The sequence below is a fragment of the Xenia sp. Carnegie-2017 genome, unplaced genomic scaffold (genome assembly GCF_021976095.1).
Source record: "Xenia sp. Carnegie-2017 unplaced genomic scaffold, XeniaSp_v1 HiC_scaffold_19, whole genome shotgun sequence".
NCBI lineage: Eukaryota > Metazoa > Cnidaria > Anthozoa > Malacalcyonacea > Xeniidae > Xenia > Xenia sp. Carnegie-2017.
In genome coordinates this window covers 4,196,311-4,215,621 of record NW_025813481.1, presented here as the reverse complement: position 1 = coordinate 4,215,621, position 19,311 = coordinate 4,196,311, and the positions used below count along the sequence as shown (strand labels likewise).

At 35.1% G+C, this 19,311-nt stretch overlaps 3 protein-coding genes across 3 annotated transcripts; 2 read left to right on the top strand and 1 right to left on the bottom strand.

Moving 5' to 3' along the window:
• The first annotated feature begins 13 nt into the window (after nucleotides 1-13).
• Nucleotides 14-10,012, top strand: LOC124439313 (protein SMG7-like). Its single transcript, XM_046989537.1, has 23 exons — nucleotides 14-84; nucleotides 191-222; nucleotides 733-787; nucleotides 870-944; nucleotides 1,362-1,422; nucleotides 1,677-1,748; nucleotides 1,841-1,919; nucleotides 3,559-3,657; nucleotides 3,747-3,818; nucleotides 3,882-3,960; nucleotides 4,723-4,818; nucleotides 4,934-5,004; nucleotides 5,073-5,116; nucleotides 5,569-5,703; nucleotides 5,794-5,824; nucleotides 6,055-6,226; nucleotides 6,777-6,841; nucleotides 6,910-6,970; nucleotides 7,082-7,186; nucleotides 7,494-7,542; nucleotides 7,636-7,825; nucleotides 8,568-8,947; nucleotides 9,036-10,012. The coding sequence occupies exons 1-23, from the start codon at nucleotides 47-49 to the stop codon at nucleotides 9,126-9,128; spliced, it is 2,154 nt and encodes a 717-aa protein (XP_046845493.1). The 5' UTR covers nucleotides 14-46; the 3' UTR covers nucleotides 9,129-10,012.
• LOC124438118 (protein SCAI-like) lies at nucleotides 10,008-14,416 on the bottom strand. The gene is made up of 16 exons (XM_046988109.1): nucleotides 14,237-14,416; nucleotides 13,473-13,542; nucleotides 13,296-13,408; nucleotides 13,000-13,098; nucleotides 12,790-12,886; nucleotides 12,629-12,727; nucleotides 12,486-12,557; nucleotides 12,127-12,321; nucleotides 11,953-12,057; nucleotides 11,600-11,678; nucleotides 11,415-11,511; nucleotides 11,194-11,275; nucleotides 11,040-11,112; nucleotides 10,618-10,794; nucleotides 10,411-10,511; nucleotides 10,008-10,340 (listed from the first exon to the last, which is right to left on the bottom strand). The coding sequence occupies exons 1-16, from the start codon at nucleotides 14,401-14,403 to the stop codon at nucleotides 10,188-10,190; spliced, it is 1,779 nt and encodes a 592-aa protein (XP_046844065.1). The 5' UTR covers nucleotides 14,404-14,416; the 3' UTR covers nucleotides 10,008-10,187.
• A 1,859-nt stretch (nucleotides 14,417-16,275) lies between these two features.
• LOC124438993 (frizzled-1-like) lies at nucleotides 16,276-19,097 on the top strand. The gene is made up of 2 exons (XM_046989187.1): nucleotides 16,276-16,781; nucleotides 18,660-19,097. The coding sequence occupies exons 1-2, from the start codon at nucleotides 16,334-16,336 to the stop codon at nucleotides 18,947-18,949; spliced, it is 738 nt and encodes a 245-aa protein (XP_046845143.1). The 5' UTR covers nucleotides 16,276-16,333; the 3' UTR covers nucleotides 18,950-19,097.
• The last annotated feature ends 214 nt before the right edge of the window (nucleotides 19,098-19,311 follow it).

Sequence of the window (19,311 nt, the reverse complement as noted above, 5' to 3'; positions counted from 1 at the left end):
GCTGGATGCGTTTGTATATTGAGCCCACACAAGGCAAACAAGCAACATGGCGCCTGTTGTTTTTAATTCATCGCAAGTTTTTCAGTTAGTAATGCTGTCTATATATAAATTTCTTGTTTTTCCTCGGGAATAATTTTTGATAAAATTAATCGTAAGTGTTTTCATTTGATTTCTTCTCCTTTTTTTACAGGGAAGCCGAAGTGTTGAAATCTACTATCACAGGTATACAGAGTACTAAAAAAAATTTTTGCGAATTAAACAAAGCTTCCGTTTGAATTTCCTGTCATTAACGGGATGTATGAAAAATGGAGATTTTCTCAGCCGTATACCTTACTACATTATCTCTCTTAAATGCATGCTTTTAAAGTAATTCTTAAATACGAATTTTAAAGGAAAGCTTTGGAGTTTAATTTTATATACTTTGTAAACAGTGATTTTAATCTGTGCAAACGTCATCCAGACAACGACGAGCTTAAATGATTTGTACTTAAATGCGTTCTTTATATTTTTTGATTTTGGTGTGTATTCAAGGTTTGTACAGTCTAGGACACCTTTCAATTTTCATCGCTGTAATCGTAACGAAAACGCTTTAAATAAACGGATCAAAGGGAAAAATGTTTTCATTAAATGAACAACTGACTGACATATCTTAGGATTGTTATTGCGTTCTGCAGTGGCATTAAATATTTCATCAATTTATTTAATCATCAAGTTTTCTGTTAAATTCTGCAGCGAAGAAGAAAGATGATTTTTCTGTTGGTGGTGACTTGTGGGCATCCTGCCAAAGGTTGTGAATACACAATACCTACTTTCAAATTGAAATATACGCTCAAAAGACAAATTTTAATTTTTTCACTTTATGATTTCAGTTTGCAAGATCTTTATAAGTCAATCCTGCTGAGTGACTTAAGTTATGCTCTGGAAAGAAAAGTTGAACAGGAGTTGTAAGTAAAGTCTATACTAGTATCTGTTCATTTGAGGTTGAAAAGAAATTTCTGGTTGTTGATTTGAGGTTTAAAAAAAACTGTCAGCTATCTCAAATCCTTGTATAATGTTGTTTAAGTACTTTATAATTTTAGCTAAGGATTTATGATTTCTGTCTCCGAGGGACAAACTTTGTATCACATTTATGCTGTCAATAGTTGATACATGAAAATGAGTTTAGAATTGAATGTGGTTAAAGTTAATTTTACCGAAAATGAAAATGCATACATACTTAAATTGCAGCATGGTATGTTGTTTTACGTTGCTTGAAAAATCCTTTTTTCCTTATTAACAGAAACAATTTATCCTAATGATCATTCATTTTCATAGCTTTAATACTTTTACCCGCATGTTTTCTCCTTATTATCTTAACATAGATGGAACTGTGCTTTTAAAAGTCATATTGACAATATGAGACTGCAAATAAAAGAGAGAAAGGTATTTGTTGTGACTTTAATGTCACTTTGAAATATGTAGTTGATTTTGTACTGATATAGTACTGAGAATGAGAAAAGAAAGTTGAATGGGTAACAGCTATTTTTTTGTACCGCTTTTCATGGTTCATTATCATTGAATTTAGGAGGTTAAATAACTTTGTATTTGAAAGCGTAACAGTTATTTCTTCCTGATGCATTTGTTTTTGAAGTGTTAAAATATGATACATCTGACTCTAAAATGTAATTGAAATGTAGAATAACAAGAAGAGTGAGCTGCAAGCATTGCTTACATTGTTTCTGGAGACCGCCAGTGGATTTTATATTCAGGTAAATTTTTATTTTCTGTTGATTTATGTTCTTGATGAGTTCTTGTGGAAAACATTTTTTGTATTACAATAAATGTGTTTTTTTTAATTTAGCTTCTCAATGAATTATGTTTGAAATATGCTTTGGACGTGCCTGGTTATCTTCACCCTGCATCTCTGGGTATTTTATATGGTAACTATATGTATCTCTGGGTATTTTATATGGTAACTATATGTATCTCTGGGTATTTTATATGGTAACTATATGTATCTCTGGGTATTTTATATGGTAACTATATATATCTCTGGGTATTTTATATGGTAACTATATGTATCTCTGGGTATTTTATATGGTAACTATATGTATCTCTGGGTATTTTATATGGTAACTATATGTATCTCTGGGTATTTTATATGGTAACTATATGTATCTCTGGGTATTTTATATGGTAACTATATGTATCTCTGGATATTTTATATGGTAACTATATGTATCTCTGGGTATTTTATATGGTAACTATATATATCTCTGGGTATTTTATATGGTAACTATATGTATCTCTGGGTATTTTATATGGTAACTATATGTATCTCTGGGTATTTTATATGGTAACTATATGTATCTCTGGGTATTTTATATGGTAACTATATGTATCTCTGGGTATTTTATATGGTAACTATATGTATATATATATAAAAATGAAAGTTTCTCCGGATTGTTGTAAAAATTATTTTATTAAGCTTTCAACTTGGTACTTCAAGCCTTCATCAGAGAGATATAGGAAGTTATATACAGTTGTTTTTCATTTGTACACGCTTAGAGCGTCCAATTGGATTAGCGGGTAGATTAATGTGATTGGATGGGGTGGAATGTGTTGTCATGGGTTTTGGTGTATAGTGAATATGATTAGTGTTAATATTATTAGAGTGTAGTGTTGTAGTTTTGGTGTTGTTTGTAGTTTTTTTGTTCTTTTTCTTTAGTTGTGAGTATATGATGGGTATGTCAATTTGTCTGTTTATTGTATATATACGGGACGGGGCGGGTGGCTGAATGGTTAATTGCGTGAGCTGTAAGCCAGACGGCATGGGTTCAATCCCTGCTCGTGGCGCATCTGGCAATGTGTCTGTAAACCATTGCATGGAAACTATGTCCTCGGATGGACTGTATCTGCATCTGCAATGTTGCAGCCTTGTCACACTGTGTCACGCTGTTATCAGCGTTGTAGTTGCGTGAAGGGTGCGAGTGATTGTAGTCTGGTCAGCTGTCTTCACTATAAGTGACCAGGATGTTCCACTTTGTGGAACCCTCATACGTCGAAATCGACGGAGTCCATTATTTATATATATATATATAACTTGGTATTTTGTATTTTGTATAGTCACTGGGTATTTTATATGATAACTCTATATATCACTGGGTATTTTATATGGTAACTGTATACATGTCACTGGGTATTTTGTATAGTAACTGTATATATATCAATGGGTATTTTATATGGTAACTGTATATATCACTGGGTATATAATTCTATGATTATGTAAACAATTGTAAAGAGTAGAGGTTGTCATTGTACATCAATGTGTACAGTACTATTGATTTGTGTTCATTTTCCTCTCCATTTGTTACCTGCGAAAATCATTGATGATAATTTTGATATTTGATGACCATGTGAAATATTTATCGCATTGCCTTGCTGTATGTGGAATAATCTCGATAAACTTATTATGTTATTTATTTTTTCCTACGTATATTTTACGGTCAGAAACATTGAGACGACGTTGAAAACACGTCGCTTTTTCACCTAACATTAATGTTCATTGATTTATGGTAGATGTAAACAGTAACAGGAGAATGCGACACGACAAGAAACCGCCTGCCAGTGCGTCATATTATATTTGTCAAGACTGCTTGGTTCATCTGGGTGATCTTGGTAAATAATATTTTACTGTAACCATGATAACAATTCTTGCTCACGTACAGTAGTTCATTAACAAGGGAAGAAATGTGTTTTTATAACAGCGCGTTACCGTTATGACACCATCGAAGCTGAAGTCTACTACAGACAAGCCTTGCAGTTGGTTCCTACAAATGGTACGGAAAATTTATTTGATTTTGTACCCCGTGACGATATTTTGACATTTCGGTTTTTTTAAGGTCAACCTTACAATCAACTTGCGATTCTTGCCAGTTCACGTGGGGACACATTAGGAACTGTCTATTTTTATTGCAGAAGGTTTGTGTTGTGTGTAATATATATAAATATGACCAGCATTTTAGAAGGACGAATAGGACATTTGATATTGGGTATTCTTATCGTGCAGGATCTTATATAAACCCTGTAGGGTATCGTTTTATACTATATGTACCCCTAGGGTATCGTTGTGTCCTACATGTTGTACTTTAAGCCAGGCTCTCATTAGGCCGCCTGAGTCATCCGAGTAGTTCCGAGTTGTTCCGAGTCGTTCTGAGTTGTTTTGTTGTTTTTCAAAACGACAGGGACAACTCAAGCTATGGAATTCTCATATATTTCGTACTAGCGCTGCCGAGAGACTGCGTAATTAATTTTCGCGCGAAACATTTAAAAATGGCGGCTGCTGTTTATCAAAGACAAAGTCTTTTGGCTTGTTAATTTCTCCTTCAAATCGTTTTGCGCCATAAAAAGGTCGCTTGCATTTCTCAACGGTCGTTTTGATCGTCCGGATAGAGCAAAGTTCTAACCAAGCGACCCTGCTAGTTTCAGTCGTGTGAGTCATTTGAGGTCATCCTGGTCGCCTTTGAAATGTTCTCACACAGTCGCACGGGTCGTCTGTGAAATTTTGACACGACTGAAACGACTATGACGGCTATATGCGAACCAGGCTTTAAGGTATCGTTGTTTCTTGTATGTACCCAGGAGCGCAAAGTTATGTACTCTTTAAAATATCATTGTCCGAGCAGATTCCCATTTCTTCTGCTGAATAAACGACATACTTGATTTGTTGCTTATTTTCTTCAGTATCGCGGCTAAAAATCCATTCCCTGCTGCCAGTACCAATCTTAAGAAGACATTCAGTAAAACTTTAAATCAATCAGGAAAAAAAATCTTGACTTGGTAAGTTCTGTCATCACATCACACACATATATATGATGAAAAGAAAGCATTGTCATAACGACGTCAATTTGGATTAATTTGTTTGACTACTGCTTATTTTATTTTTTCCTTTCAGCGAGAATATCGATAAGGCAGAATTCGTCGAAGCATTCATTGAATGCCATGGATTGGTTTGTCTAGGACAAGGTAGGATTTGAAATTTGCTTCTACATAATTTCATCATAAAGCGTATATTTTTGTATTGTATTTATTAGACTTGAACAATGCTAAAACTTTGTGTGAAAAGTCATTGTCGAAATGAAGGTATGGCCTTTTAAATTGAAGTATTTAAAGATTAGAGTAAAGAAAATACAGAAAAGTTGAATACAAAGCGAAAAGTATTATATTGAAAATAATTCTAATATAAAACAAATTCCGAAGAAACAAGACATCTTGAGATTGCAAAATATGAATCAAAACAAGACGAGAAGTAAACTGTAAATTTTCGACTTTATTTCAAAGTCATCCTCAGACAGAAAGCATTGTCCGAGGATGACTTTGAAATAAAGTCGAAAATTTACAGTTTACTTCTCGTCTTGTTTTGATTCATATTTTGCAATCTCAAGATGTCTTGTTTCTTCGGAATTTGTTTTATATTATACTTTTTTAAATTGTCGGCTGGTCATGGTTTTTGAAAAGTAATTCATTCGTTGTGTTGAAATCTTTCTTGTTGCTCTTTGAACGTGATCCATATGTTATTGATCTCTATAGAATCAACTGGAACGTGATGAACTGACCGCAAGCGATCTACTCAAAATGACTTCTGTCAACATATTTCTGCTGTATCATGTCAGCACTTTTGACGATGCAGATGATCTTAGTGGTTTCGCCAAGGATCGTAACCATGTATGTTCCTTATTGTACCCTGGTGAACTTCATTATACAAAACAGCATTGTAGATCTAACGTGCTTTTCTTTTCACGTGATTTCATGCAGGAATCTTGGGCTATCATGTTGGATTTCATAAGTAAGTTAACCTTTGTAGAACTTACATAAAATGTAGATTAGCGATTATCCAGTACAATTAACAGCATGGGTTTTCTATCACATCAGGATTTGTGATAACTGACAAAATCTCAATATTCTCTACGTCAAAAAAATATATATTAACCATGGGAAATTTGCAATTGAAAAAAAAACAAACTTTTTTAATGTTTGAATGAAGAAGTAATGTACGTACTATGTTTTTTCAATTAGTGAATATGTTTCACTGCTTTCTGGAGTCCATTATTGGGAATCTTGGAGCGGATAAGAAGGATATGGACGAATCGTTTCTTGATGTTGTCTTGCCTGCCGTTAGCACTATTGTACTGTGGTTCAGGGCGAATTCTCCTCGAATTTTCAAAGATGAGACGTTCAATAAATTTCCGTAAGTATTTTTAAAGTACTATCTTTAATATAGTAGCGCTGAGTTTGCTCATGTAAAGATAGTGGGAAAATTCATTTCAATCAAACTATTGGTTAAGTGGACTGCGCTTGCGCAAATGATTTCATTCACGATTATTTCATAAGCAAACTATTTACTCTGAGGTCAGTTCAAGTAGACCTAGTTAGTGGTTGCCTTGATCATGAACCTGGAAAGTTGATCAAGTATATAGTAGCAATTTGCAACAAAGTGAGCCCAATTAGTTTCAAAGCAGAGCGAGTTGATTCGAACTGTCGTGATTATTAACGTAACTAATTAGTCAACTACGAATATTTAAACAGTAGGCAACAAGTTGCTATTTCGGTGTATCGCTTGTATTCATTACTGCTTTCGACTAATGAAAAGTAGATGATATTTTTATGGAAATTTTCGTATTTGCCGTAAAGTCATTACTGCATGTTCTTCTTGTGGTACGTGAGTCAAAATTAAATTTTTACCAAATTTTTCTTTAGAATTTAAGTACTTACATGTAGGTCTATTAAATCGTTTTTAGAATTTGGAATTCTTTCGTGCATATCGTAAATCAATTCTCCGTAGACATTTGCATGAAAAAGATTGGTAAGATTTGTTGGATATTTTTATCCATTTGGAAGACGAAACTTGTGCATCGTTTCGTTTCTTACCAGATTCAACTCTTCCCGAAGATCAAGAGTTGCAAGGATTTCTTCCACTCGTGAATGTTTTAAGGTACATTTTTTGTATCATGTTAGAGATTTTATTCGATGTGCCGTGCAAGTAAAATCATAGTTTACTCTGCATCATTTTCGTCATATTTTTTTCTTCATATTCTTGCTTCAGGAAATCGGATGTAAATATGAAACAAACGTCTAAAACGGCTGAATTAATGGAGAGGAAGAAAAGGCTTGTGGACTTTGGCGTTTACCTTTCTCGCCATTCGAGTGGGTATGTGTTGTTGATTTTACAATAGAATGAGCGTATTTGTCATTTAGAGGTTTAAATGGATATGTTCGTTGCTAATTATGTGTTTAATGAGTACGCTCGTTGCTAATTATGTGTTTAATGAGTACGCTCGTTGCTAATTATGTGTTTAATGCTTACATTTATCGCTAATTATAAATTAGATTGCCGTGTGTCTTACTATAGACCCATTCGAATAGGTATATGTGTTTCTAATGTTGTAAGAAAAAATAAATAACCACGCATGTTTGAACGTCGGGTGACAAAATTTGTGTGACTCCTCGATTTGTAGAATTATCGTTTGTGAAAAGAAAGAGGATGGCGGTTATCGATTCGAATGCGTAAGTAAAAAAACAGAACTTTTAACAGAAAAAAGAAACACAAAGAACATTGTGTTGATAGACGTATAAAAAGTCGTTATCTCTTATCTATAGATAAATGTTTCTGACAAAAGACTGGGCTCAAGCACACCATTCTCTGAGACCAGTTCATTATTTGGTCAAACAATAATCTCACCCTCTCAAGGTGTTCAAAATGAAACTCCTTCCTCGGTACACGATCAAGTTGGACAGTATTCTTTGTTTCAATCCAACTGGAACGTTCCTTTGACTTTGGGTAGTACAGGTAATGAGGGCCGTGAAGAAATGTTTCAGTCGAACTGGAACGTTCCTTTGACTTTGGGTAGTACAGGTAATGAGGGCCGTGAAGAAATGTTTCAGTCGAACTAGAACTTTCCTTTGACTTTGGGTAGTACAGGTAATGAGGGCCGTGAGGAAATGTTTCAGTCGAACTGGAACGTTCCTTTGACTTTGGGTAGTACAGGTAATGAGGGCCGTGAGGAAATGTTTCAGTCGAACTGGAACGTTCCTTTGACTTTGGGTAGTACAGGTAATGAGGGCCGTGAGGAAATGTTTCAGTCGAACTGGAACGTTCCTTTGATTTTGGGTAGTACAGGTAATGAGGGCCGTGAGGAAATGTTTCAGTCGAACTGGAACGTTCCTTTGACTTTGGGTTGTACAGGTAATGAGGGCCGTGAGGAAATGTTTCAGTCGAACTGGAACGTTCCTTTGATTTTGGGTAGTACAGGTAATGAGGGCCATGAGGAAAACGGAGCTTCGAAGTTGTGGAAAAGTGGATATCTATTTTGTTACGACATTTTTTTTTGTTTCGTACTACCCTATTTTATGTATGGGACATCTTCTACTACACCAATTTTATGCATTTATTTGTATGTTTAGTCGTTCCCAATTTTATGTATGTGTCCTCTTACACCCCACCAAATTTATTTATTTGTATGTTTAGTAGTACCCAATCTTATATCTTTGTCATCTTCTACAGCATCAACTTTATACATTTTTATGTTTAGTTGCGCCCAATCTTATATCTGCAACACCAACTTCATCAAACCACCCTATAAAGCCATCCACCGTTTCATCCGAAATTGAAGATTCGGCACCTCGTGTAACATCACGTGTCGTCGGAAGTCACCGCAGTCCCACAATCCCAAATGTGTCCCTTCCCATTCCCCCTACCTCTCTGGCAGTTGGAAGTAATCGACCCTTATCACCTGGCCATCGGGCCTCTCCATCACCCAGTGTTGAAAAATTTCAGCCACCTTCCAGTTTTGGCTTGAATTTCACTCTAGGTAGCTGGTCCCCCCTGGGAAATATGACTAGTAATGGTCATCATGATAATGGAGGTAACGGCACAGGGGGAGGGAAGTCTCTCTCTAATGGTAATGGAAATGTAAGTGTAGAAAATTATCTTTTACTATAAAGTAGCAAGTATTTATACATTTGGGAATTCACTAAATGTTTCGTACGTTTTTACTTAGTCCTTTTGGGGAAGTAGTTTCCATTCTGCTCAAAGTAGCATGTCCCCCCTGGAACAGCTTCTAAAAGAACAGAAAAGCCAGCAGACATCGTAGGTGTTCGGCGATACACGTCAAATCTTCGTTAGCTAATCGGCACACACAGTGATTCGACATCCAGTGTTATAATACATCCATCGTCGTTGAAGGCGTCACCGTAGTTACAACTTGGTTATCTTGCATTGCACCTTGTTATACCCGTATTATCCCCTTAGATACCAATTTAGCCCCCTGATCATTCTCGTCTGGCGATGGTTAATTTTAAAGCTTTAACAAGATCACAGGAGGATATTTTAATCATTTCAGTGGCATTTATGTATGACAAAACGCGAGTCAATCATTTGGCGTGTAGCTTAGTCTCTTAAAATAAGCTAAAGAATTTTGTTCTTTCTCTTTGCGAGTATTATTATCGTTTAGGCTCTATAATTGAAACAACTAGGAAAAATGATAAAAAGAGATAGCTTTGAGTTTTTTGCGACGTACCAAACTTCATGACCTCTAGTAATTTATGAGGAAGTTGGTGAGTAATTTCTTTTATCCTAATGATGGAGATGGAATGTTTAGTAGCATAAATTGTCTAGGTATGGTGTTTGTGCACTTAGTATTGTAACTGTCTACTTCATACTGTAAGTGTGCACTTTATTTGGTAACTGTGTACATCATATGATAACTATGTACTTTATATGGTAACTTTGTACATCATATGGTAACTGTGTACATCATATGGTAACTGCGTACATCATGGTAAATGTGTAAGTCATTTAGTAATTGTGTACATCATATGGCAACTGTGTACACCATATAGTAACTGTGTACATCATATTGTAACTGTGTACATCATATGGTAACTTTGTACATCATGTGGTAACTACCTATTGTAGTATTCTACAGTCTACACAATCATACATTAGACATTAAGAAAGAATAAACTTTATCTCGTACGTGTTGTGGTTTTTATTCTTCATACATTGCTCTAAAGTACTCTTAAATAAATTCAGTCAAATTTTGAATTAACGTATGCGCATCACTGTATCCATCCAAATAAATGAAAGTTTGACAACGCAAAAAATTTCTTCCAGAAGAAAAATCTTATGCGAATTGACGATAAATATATTTTCAACTATTCGTCGTAGAAACATCGTCTAACTCATAAAAGATTGCTCGAACATCCACCAAAGATGCCAACGTTAAGATACGCAACCGCAGTTCATCGTTTTCCATTAGTGTGGAGGGCAAATATGGCGAACAACTAGGATAATATTCCTCTCCCTATTTAGAAAAAGAAAACAAACAAGAAAACGTGACGTTTTTGAACATTTTCTTCCAACAGAGCACTTACTTTAAAAGCTTTGTGCTGTCTCATAACATAGTATGAAAAAGCAAATCTCCTAATCATCAGAGATAAAAATTCATCTTCAATAAGTTGATTGAAAGAGATATCTAAAATCAGCAGAATCGTGCATCAGTATAATATAAAAAAATTACAACTATAGCTGTTAGTTATAGAAACAAGTTTATTCTGAGCATGCAACCAATCAGCTCGTACCAATAGCTTTAGATAGTTTTTTGAACAGTTTCATCCACTCTCCTTCAAATACTTTGAATTTAAGACAACATTGATCCCATAAGTCGCCTTGAACAATGTTGATATTACACACATACAAGAACGCAACCATCGGGTTGTGTAAAAACAGTGTGAAAAGATTGCCATTACGACTTGTATCTGCAAAAAATGAAAATGCGTTATTTCATAGTATTACAAATGTCCTTCGTGATTTTATTTCGATTTATATATTGCTTCCGTATCTTAACGAAAAGTAACTGTTCGTTTAAATTTACGAAAAAAACTTCATTTCCTTACTGACAGAATACTTTTGTATGTGTGCTGACATGCGCGTTAGTGCCATAAGAATGGCATGGAAATAGACTGTTCTGCTTATCTCTTGTTTTCAGAAGTAACATACGTACCGTTTAATGTTACAGGTATTTTGCATGGTGACATAAGGGTTACAAATGGCTGACCAAACATACTCGATAATCTCTACATTGATAAAGAATGCATGTAGAGACAAAACCGCCACAAAGAAACGTTATCATACAGTCAGTAAGTTTCACATATTACCTTAAATGACGTGCTCGTTTCACTATCAACAATCAGTAGCATTGCTTTTCTTGTAAACGGCATCAAATCGTCTGGATACACACTATAAAATCAACCAGCATACATAATGAAAGATTGTTATATGCAGTGCGGTGTTTTGAAATTAAATGAAGATATGATCTTAAGACAGCATACTTTGTTAAGAACGCCCCTCTCGCTCACAAAGATGTTGAAGCACTTACGCATTGATCTCGTTTAAATTGTTTTTCTTGTTTAATACAGTATCATCATGTGCTGGTTTGTGTGTCGACATTTTAACACCACCATCCCTATACGGACCTAGAATGAAACAGGTATCTTAAAGAGAAATCGTCCACCATTATACAATACCCTTGTATCATATAAAGAATCCATAAAGATCTCTAACCATCATCTTTTTTCATCTTCTCTGGTCGACAACCGTCTGCAGATATGTAGATCAACATGACTGCATTATGAGGTAACTCCTGAAGATTTAAGAAGAAAATGTCTCTAATAGACTTTTTTGTTTTTATCTTAAAATACACATACTTATGTCAAATTTTAGGTTTTTCATACTACGCATAATCTTTTGAGTTCGTCAAAACAATCAAGTTCACTACAACAACTAGCTATGTCATGTCTAAAGAGGTAAAAAATTCCCAGCTATTTTGAACCCAACTTTCTCTATTTCTTTGTAAATCAACCATTGAAACGATAGTGAAGATGATACAGAATTGATTCAGCAACACTGGACGTTACCTTAAATCCTGAGGCTAAAAATGTATACAGTTGAGTAAATGTTGGTTTGTAAAACAAATATTTGTGAGGATTTGCTCTCTTCGAAGCTGCTGGCTCACTTTTCATCTGCGCAGAGAATTCAAAACAATTATAAAATCATCTCTCTAACAGACAGCAAAGCTCCTCTCTCTTTACCCGTTTATTAAAATCCGAGGAGTTTTCCAACGATGATCCTTGGATTTCTTCCGGTTCTCGTTCCAGTACTTGCAACATGCGAAACATATCGAGGGTCAATTCGTTAAATTTTATTTGTTTTTCTTTATTACTAACAATGATGATTTCTTGTAATGCATGTAAGCGCCACTCATTAAAGCAATACGTTTGATTTTCCTAGAGGTGAAAAAAAGCGAGGTTCTTATTGGTCAAGTGGCTCGTTTAGTTTCAAAGAAGCACGCAGTTGGCTAGAATCCACGAGATTCATCATGATACACTGTATGATAAAGAAAGGCCATACTTAAAGCAAACATTCAATGGCCTATCTAGTTTTTACCTACCTCAGAATGTAAACGATGACATAAAGTTCGTGCTGTCATATCTCCATTCATTACAGTCACGATAGATGCTGACTAAAAATCAAACAAACAGAAAAAGCGTTCAACAAATCTTCTAAAGAATACAACCCACGCAAAGTGCTCACATCAATGAATGACGTCACTTCACTCACTACCAGTCTCCAATCCTCTTCGTCCGTTGGATCGTAGATCGTGGTATACTCGTCTATATATTGCTTTAACTCCTGGTATAAAACATTCGAAACATTAACATCGAATGGCAATGATGACAAACTTCGGCGTTCACCTCTACTAATTCCTTGACAAAATTCATCTTGTTTAAAAGGAGGGAAACGACTACGAATCTTGCGTAATAACGCAGTTTTTTCACCATCAAATCCGACCTGAAAAGACACTACAAATATCACAATGAACTGTGGGTTACAGTTTTCATTCCATTACGCCCTGTAGAAATTCATGAAATCTCTTTAAAAGCAACAAAAAATGGATATCTTACGTTCCAAATTTACTTGCGTTAGTGTAATAAGCACGAGATCTTATGGCCATGTAGAACGAGAATGCTTCTTGCAAATAGCTTGATTCACTTGTTCGCAAACTACATGAAGAAGAAAAAAATCAGATGTCTTCACCTTGAATAGTTTACGCTCCATCGGCAATTGAACTCATGGCTTTTCACCCAGCGTGGGAAAATTTTTATCCGTAACGAGGTCGTGTACAGATTGAGAAAAGAAAAGAAAACAAAATGGGAGATCTGTAATGGTGAAAATTTACAAATGTTTGTATACAGCTTACTAGTAGTGATAATATAGTTGTCCTATTTTCGATGCAATTTCACCAATTTGCCATCTTTTCAAGTTGTATCTTTTATCCAAAACCGATCGATTTTCTTGCTGGAACTTCCAAAGCTATTCGAGAAAGATCAATGAAAAGAAAGTTTTCTACTTGGAAACAAGCAAAGTGAAAAAGTACCTTGGAGTAAGTGGCGAAAGTCTTTCCGAACTGTGCTTGCCAATTTTTGTGTCCAAATTGTGGAATATCCCTATTTAAGGTTTAATTGATTAATTAATTCTCAGTTCTAATTATTTAATTAAAGAATTAGTTAAGTGAGCGGTTCTTGGAAATGAAGATTTCTCCTAAACTACGACGTCGTGAAAAATATGACATGCTCATTGTCCAATCATAAAATAAAATTCTCGTTGGTTTCGCTCCTTTCCTCAAACAAGGTTCACCAGTCAATGAGTGGGCTTCAGCGGGCTCACATTGCTATGGAGATGATTATGTAAGAGTAAAGGTCAGCGGTTAGAAAAGATAAAACCGAATATCCGAAAGTAGCAAATTTTTTATATGCTGCATGCGAGTGCGACGGATATTTAAATTTTTTAATCGATAAATGAACTACAAATAATCAGATCTATTCGATTTACTCTAAAAAAGTGAATACGTTCGGGATACAAACTGCATTTTTGTTCAAAGGGTAATATGTTAAATAATCAAAATTTGTTTACCATTGCATCGCGTTTATCAGTGGAGATATTCCCAGACAGAGAAAGGTGCAATAAAAATAAGCTGTACTTCACATTTCGCACAACAAAGAGACGAATACAAGGGAAGTTTTGTTTAAATGTTAATTGTACGTAATTCAAAGTAAAACAAAATTGCAGCTCAATTAACAGTTGACCATTTATCATAAATATCTTAGTAATGTCTGTAACCTGTCTACTTTGAAATGTCACCTTAAACTCTGAAACAACTGTCTTGATTCTTCGAGAAGATTACAAAATTCCGTAACTACGTTCGATTCGTTCGTTGTCGAATCGCTTTCCATAAGTTTGCAGTCCCTAATTTCGTCATGTTTTTTAGTAGACTCGCTGAGTTTCGCTTGTATTTCGGTAGTAGCCATTAATCATGCGATTTTCAAATTGTTAATATGTAGGCGGGGCTTGAAGTATTCATGATGTAGATATTGTATTTCATGAATGTCTGGCATGACAGATCACATTTTTCTTGCTCATCATTTATGCGCAAGAAGACAACGTGCAAAAGTAATGTTAATTACTCTAGATTTTGTTCTAGAATGCTTAAAATTGTTGTATTGTTATTTAGCGAATTCTTTCGAATATTTAGAATAAAATTTCTCGTTACAATATCACAAATGATAAATTATGTTCCTCTAACCGCACAAAAAAAACCGACTAAAAAGGTTTTTTGTCCAAAATCCGCTACTTAAATTCTCAATCACCGAAGTAACTAATTGTTTCATGGTGTTAGCTAGCATGGCACCTACCTCAGTGCAAATGTACCCTATGGATTTAGCCAACTGGGTCGTGTGCCAGATGTACATAAAATTATTCATTTCGTGCTGAGTCATAATACTAAGTATGGAACTTTTAGAGCAAATGTATCGGCTACTTTGGTCAAATGCGATCAACTTCGACCGTATTTCTTCCATTATGACGTCATTAATGTTGGTTGTATATCATGTGATAGAGGGAATCGGGCATTTTCAAGCAATCAATGGAATTTTTCATGTTAAATGTTTTCATTTTTACCTCCACCTTAATTTGCTTTTCCGTTCTTTGTTTTGTGAAAATGCTATAAACATGACGTGCCAAGGATGTTTGGTACGAGATTAATGGCGTGCTGTTGAGCATAATCAAATAAAGATATCATATTTTCCCGAAGATTGTATGTTCTTTACGTTTCAATAATTTTCTTAAGTTTGTTTCCTTTTCACAAGCTATCAAACGCTCTTGTGGGATACTTTGATATGCAAAAATTTTACAACTATGGTGGCCTTCGACACAAGCGAACGACTTTGCACCTTCTTTTCCGTTTTTTACAAGTTGAGTAAAGAATGTGCAATTAGTGGGTTGGACCCGTAATGTTTGTTTGTTTAACCTTAATGAATGCAATTGCTGTGAATCCTTGTGATGAAACTGGCTTCAGCAAGAGCAATCATTTTTGGCAACCGTTACTTTATGTTGCAATTTATGTTAGTTATAATCCTCTTCAAGTCGATGGGAAAGTTCAATGATAATAAAAGTTCAATTCTATTTTTAGATGTTTGCGTTGGTGTTTTCCAAACAAGGAACATTGCATTTTGAAAAAACCTCTCTTTTTCTTTAAACTCTTAAAGTCAACTGTAATACGTTGTGCTGTGAGCTGATCAATCTTCTTTTATCGTAAACTTTCTCCATTGTTTGAAAAACAATGAAAAGTCGATGACAGTGAAACGGAAAACGAAGATTAATTGTGAACTTCGTTATTTCATTATATTAACAAAAGAGCTTGCTGAGGTCATAAATGTTTAGAATAGTCTTCTTGTAAATAAACATTATATTGCATTCATCCTAAGCGGAAATATACACGTCATTTTACAGCATTTATAAACAGCGGTTTAGCTAGCCTAGATAATTCGAAAACACATATTCATATGTGCAAGTTAAAATGTATAGCAAAGCAGCTCGAAAGAGCATCATGTATTGACACTGCGGTCGTCACTGTTTACAAATAATATTTCTCAATGTTTAGTTTCTTAAAGTCTTTATTATCATCCAAGCGTTCCTTTTCACTGTGAAGCACGAAAAAAATTCCCACTATGTCCACTCCAGGACTACAGATGACACACTCCGGGCTAAGCCATTTCACATATCAACTTCGCCCCTATAATTGACTTTAATCTGTTATCACCGGAAATTGGCGTTGAATCTACCTCCATGTTTCTGCTGCGCACGTAATGCAAATTGGTTATAAAGCACCCTACAATCTCCGGCTGAGCCATTAGTTCACTGCTCTGCCTTGCAGCAACGGTATCTTCTTAGCTCGAATAAATGACTTGTACGTTTGATAAACGTTTTGTCCTCTTCATCACATTTGTGCTGCTACCAAGCTATGTTTCAGCAAAATGCGAAAAAGTGCAGATTCCATTTTGTGAAGGGATTGGCTACAACATGACCATCATGCCAAATCATCTGGGCGACGAAACTCAAGCTGAAGCAAAGTCGAATTCTGCTTTGTTCAACAGTTTGGTTGGGACAAAGTGTTCGTCAGATTTAACTTTATTTCTTTGCACAATGTACGCACCAGTGTGTACTGAAACACGTTTACCGCCATGTCGATCTCTGTGTGAGAACTCTCGTAAAGGTTGCGAAGAGATTATGAACATGTTTGGCTATAAATGGCCGGATCGTTTTCAGTGCAACAAGTTCCCAGTAGCCGGCATGTGTGTGGCACGAAACACGCGCAACTCGAACAAAGCTGCCAGCAAGAAGAAGAAAGGTATTAAATAGAATGAAGTAGTTATAGATGACTAGTAAGACCCAAAGGTCATACGTGTTTGCTCATTCTAATCACACATCCTATAGAGAGTTTTCTTTATACAATACCCTTCGCGTTGCTATATTTCATCATGACTGTGCATTTCTTTCATCAAAAGCTTCCTCGGTCTCTCAATTTAGATTAAGTTTATCCAATTGTAGGAAAGTGCGTAATCCAGCTAATGATCGCTTTCCTCTTATGTCGGTCTGTGCTCAATCACACGCACAAAAGTTATTTCTACATTGGAACTTGTGGTTTTAAATAGACCAGCATTATTGACAAAGAACACAAACGATGAAACATTTAAATTTAGTTATCGTTTCATTGGAAAAAAAGGATAGCTGAAGATGAAACATATGTGATGAAATTCATAAACAACATGTTGACTTGATATTTGGACAATTATTTCAAGAAGATTATAATCACAAAATCAAACCAAATGTAGGCTTATTAATTATTATCCACTAATTTCTTGTAACGTTAAGAACTTCAATGAAGGGAAGCGATGAGATACTATTTCCAGAAATGCTTTTTTGTGGAGAGCGAGTTCGACTCATCCATCTTCACAAAATTCCACGTAATATCAATGCTGTTACATTTTATGTCAAACTCTTTCTCTTTAGCAACGGAGAAACTTTGTAAGTGAAATTGCTGTGTAACCTTAGGCTTTAGTATAAAACCAATACATACACTTAGTTTAAGCCGCTCAAGTTGACAAATAAATATACTAGGTATATACTAGCTTTAATGCATTAACATATATATTATTTGTGTCTTCAGAAATCTTTGCAACAAAGCAATGCTTTGGGACAATTTTTCATTGACGTAATTACCACAGAAGTGTATGTAATGAAATTATACGATTTACAGCTTCTTCGCGTTACGCCCTAAATATTTTTCAAATGACCAAGGTCATTGTTTAATTAGTGAAATGGAACATGAACAACGAAATGGGATTATCAACAAAAAATGACTAACGCTCGCTTCATAAAGTTTTGTTTTAAAACATCTTCATGCATACATTGCTCAGATTCTTGACCGTATTGCATCCTCGAATTTATAAAAAGTAGTTTATATTTTTGCCATCCCTTAGACAGCATATCGTAACATTTACATCAGATACTCACAAAAACATTCATAGTGATGTGTTGTCAGTTATGATAAGCCTGTTGAAGATGATTATAACGAAAATCTTGTTAAAACTATTGGTTTAAAATGTCGATCTAGTTGAATGGCTATTATTCTGTATTGTACTTTAGTAATTTCATAGAGAGGTTGCTATTAAATTGCTAAATGCTTCGCTGTTTGATTGAGGTAATATATATAGGAAATGTGGAATTCTACGAAGATAAACGCACTTTATTCCAAAGCAATTATAACAGAATCAGAGTATGAATTAAATTATTGTTCTACGTAAGACATACCACAAATCTTCAACAAAGACAAAAAATGCTTACCCGCCAAAACCCCATGAATATTTTGGGTGTTGTCAAATTGTTTATTTAGCTCTACCAAAGCATTCACATTCAAACTTGAATTGTTGTCGGCTTGTCTGTTTGTGGTTTTCCTTCAAATTTTTTTTTCACCATAATTATTTAATGCGATAAAAATATTCAAGCTTTTCCTTTTTCGGCTGCAAAACATAAGCCGTGTGGTAGGACTCAGCCAATAAACGCGTTAAATCTTTGTGAAGATTAAACAACTATTTCGAGAGACATTGACTGTTATTCGTTATATTCATCACGCCATTGTTACACCTATCTTTATGCTAGGTAAACTAATACATAGTCTTAAACACTTCTTATATTGCACCAAAAATTATCAGTTTGGTTCGTTTAGTGGGAAAAAAAGGTTCAAGACGCAAGTCTCGACGCAGACGTTGTGCTAAACAAAATGCAGGAGAAAAAGTTTGTTGTAGGCTTGGAAGAAGAGCTGCCAAGAAAGGATACTATTGCAACTGGCTGAAAAAGAACACTGAAAACAAATCAGAAAAGGCCATTCGATTTCGAAAGAACGTCATCAAAAAATGCTCCTTGTATACGTCATGTTTCCGATCGTGCTGCGACACCTACCGACGAAAACGACGAAATAGCAAACGAAAGGCAAAACGTCTAAACAGGAAAAATTAAAAGAACGCAATAAAATCACTTGTATACTAATATACTATGATTAAATTCATTATATTACGATTTTTGGGGAATAAATGTACAGCTTAAAACTTAATACTGACGTAATTATGATGGACTGAGATGAAAATAAATATATTTGTAAACTTGACTGCATTTTGATGAGAATTCCACAATTCATTTTCATTTTCATTTGTGAGTATGTTCTCCAGGGTATATTGTCCCCGGTATATTCTCTAGGGTATTATCTCCACGGTATATTTTCCAGGGTATATTCTCCTCCAGATATATTCTAAAGGGCATATTCTCCAGGGTACTAATTTAAGAGCATGCTGCTTGAATACGCAGAGAGTGCACGCGAGAAC

What these genes read in the sequence shown, in the direction of transcription:
- LOC124438993 (XM_046989187.1), top strand. Translation starts at nt 16,334, where the DNA reads ATGACTTGTACGTTTGATAAACGTTTTGTCCTCTTCATCACATTTGTG. An exon ending in TGCCAGCAAGAAGAAGAAAG is followed by an intron (nt 16,782 to 18,659) that starts GTATTAAATAGA and finishes TGGTTCGTTTAG; the next exon opens with TGGGAAAAAAAGGTTCAAGA.
- LOC124438118 (XM_046988109.1), bottom strand. Translation starts at nt 14,403, where the DNA reads ATGGCTACTACCGAAATACAAGCGAAACTCAGCGAGTCTACTAAAAAA. An exon ending in GTCATCGTTTACATTCTGAG is followed by an intron (nt 12,322 to 12,485) that starts GTAGGTAAAAAC and finishes TTTCACCTCTAG; the next exon opens with GAAAATCAAACGTATTGCTT. An exon ending in TTTTAGCCTCAGGATTTAAG is followed by an intron (nt 11,679 to 11,952) that starts GTAACGTCCAGT and finishes TTAAATCTTCAG; the next exon opens with GAGTTACCTCATAATGCAGT.
- LOC124439313 (XM_046989537.1), top strand. Translation starts at nt 47, where the DNA reads ATGGCGCCTGTTGTTTTTAATTCATCGCAAGTTTTTCA. An exon ending in ATCTCTGGGTATTTTATATG is followed by an intron (nt 1,920 to 3,558) that starts GTAACTATATGT and finishes GATTTATGGTAG; the next exon opens with ATGTAAACAGTAACAGGAGA. An exon ending in GCAGTTGGTTCCTACAAATG is followed by an intron (nt 3,819 to 3,881) that starts GTACGGAAAATT and finishes GGTTTTTTTAAG; the next exon opens with GTCAACCTTACAATCAACTT.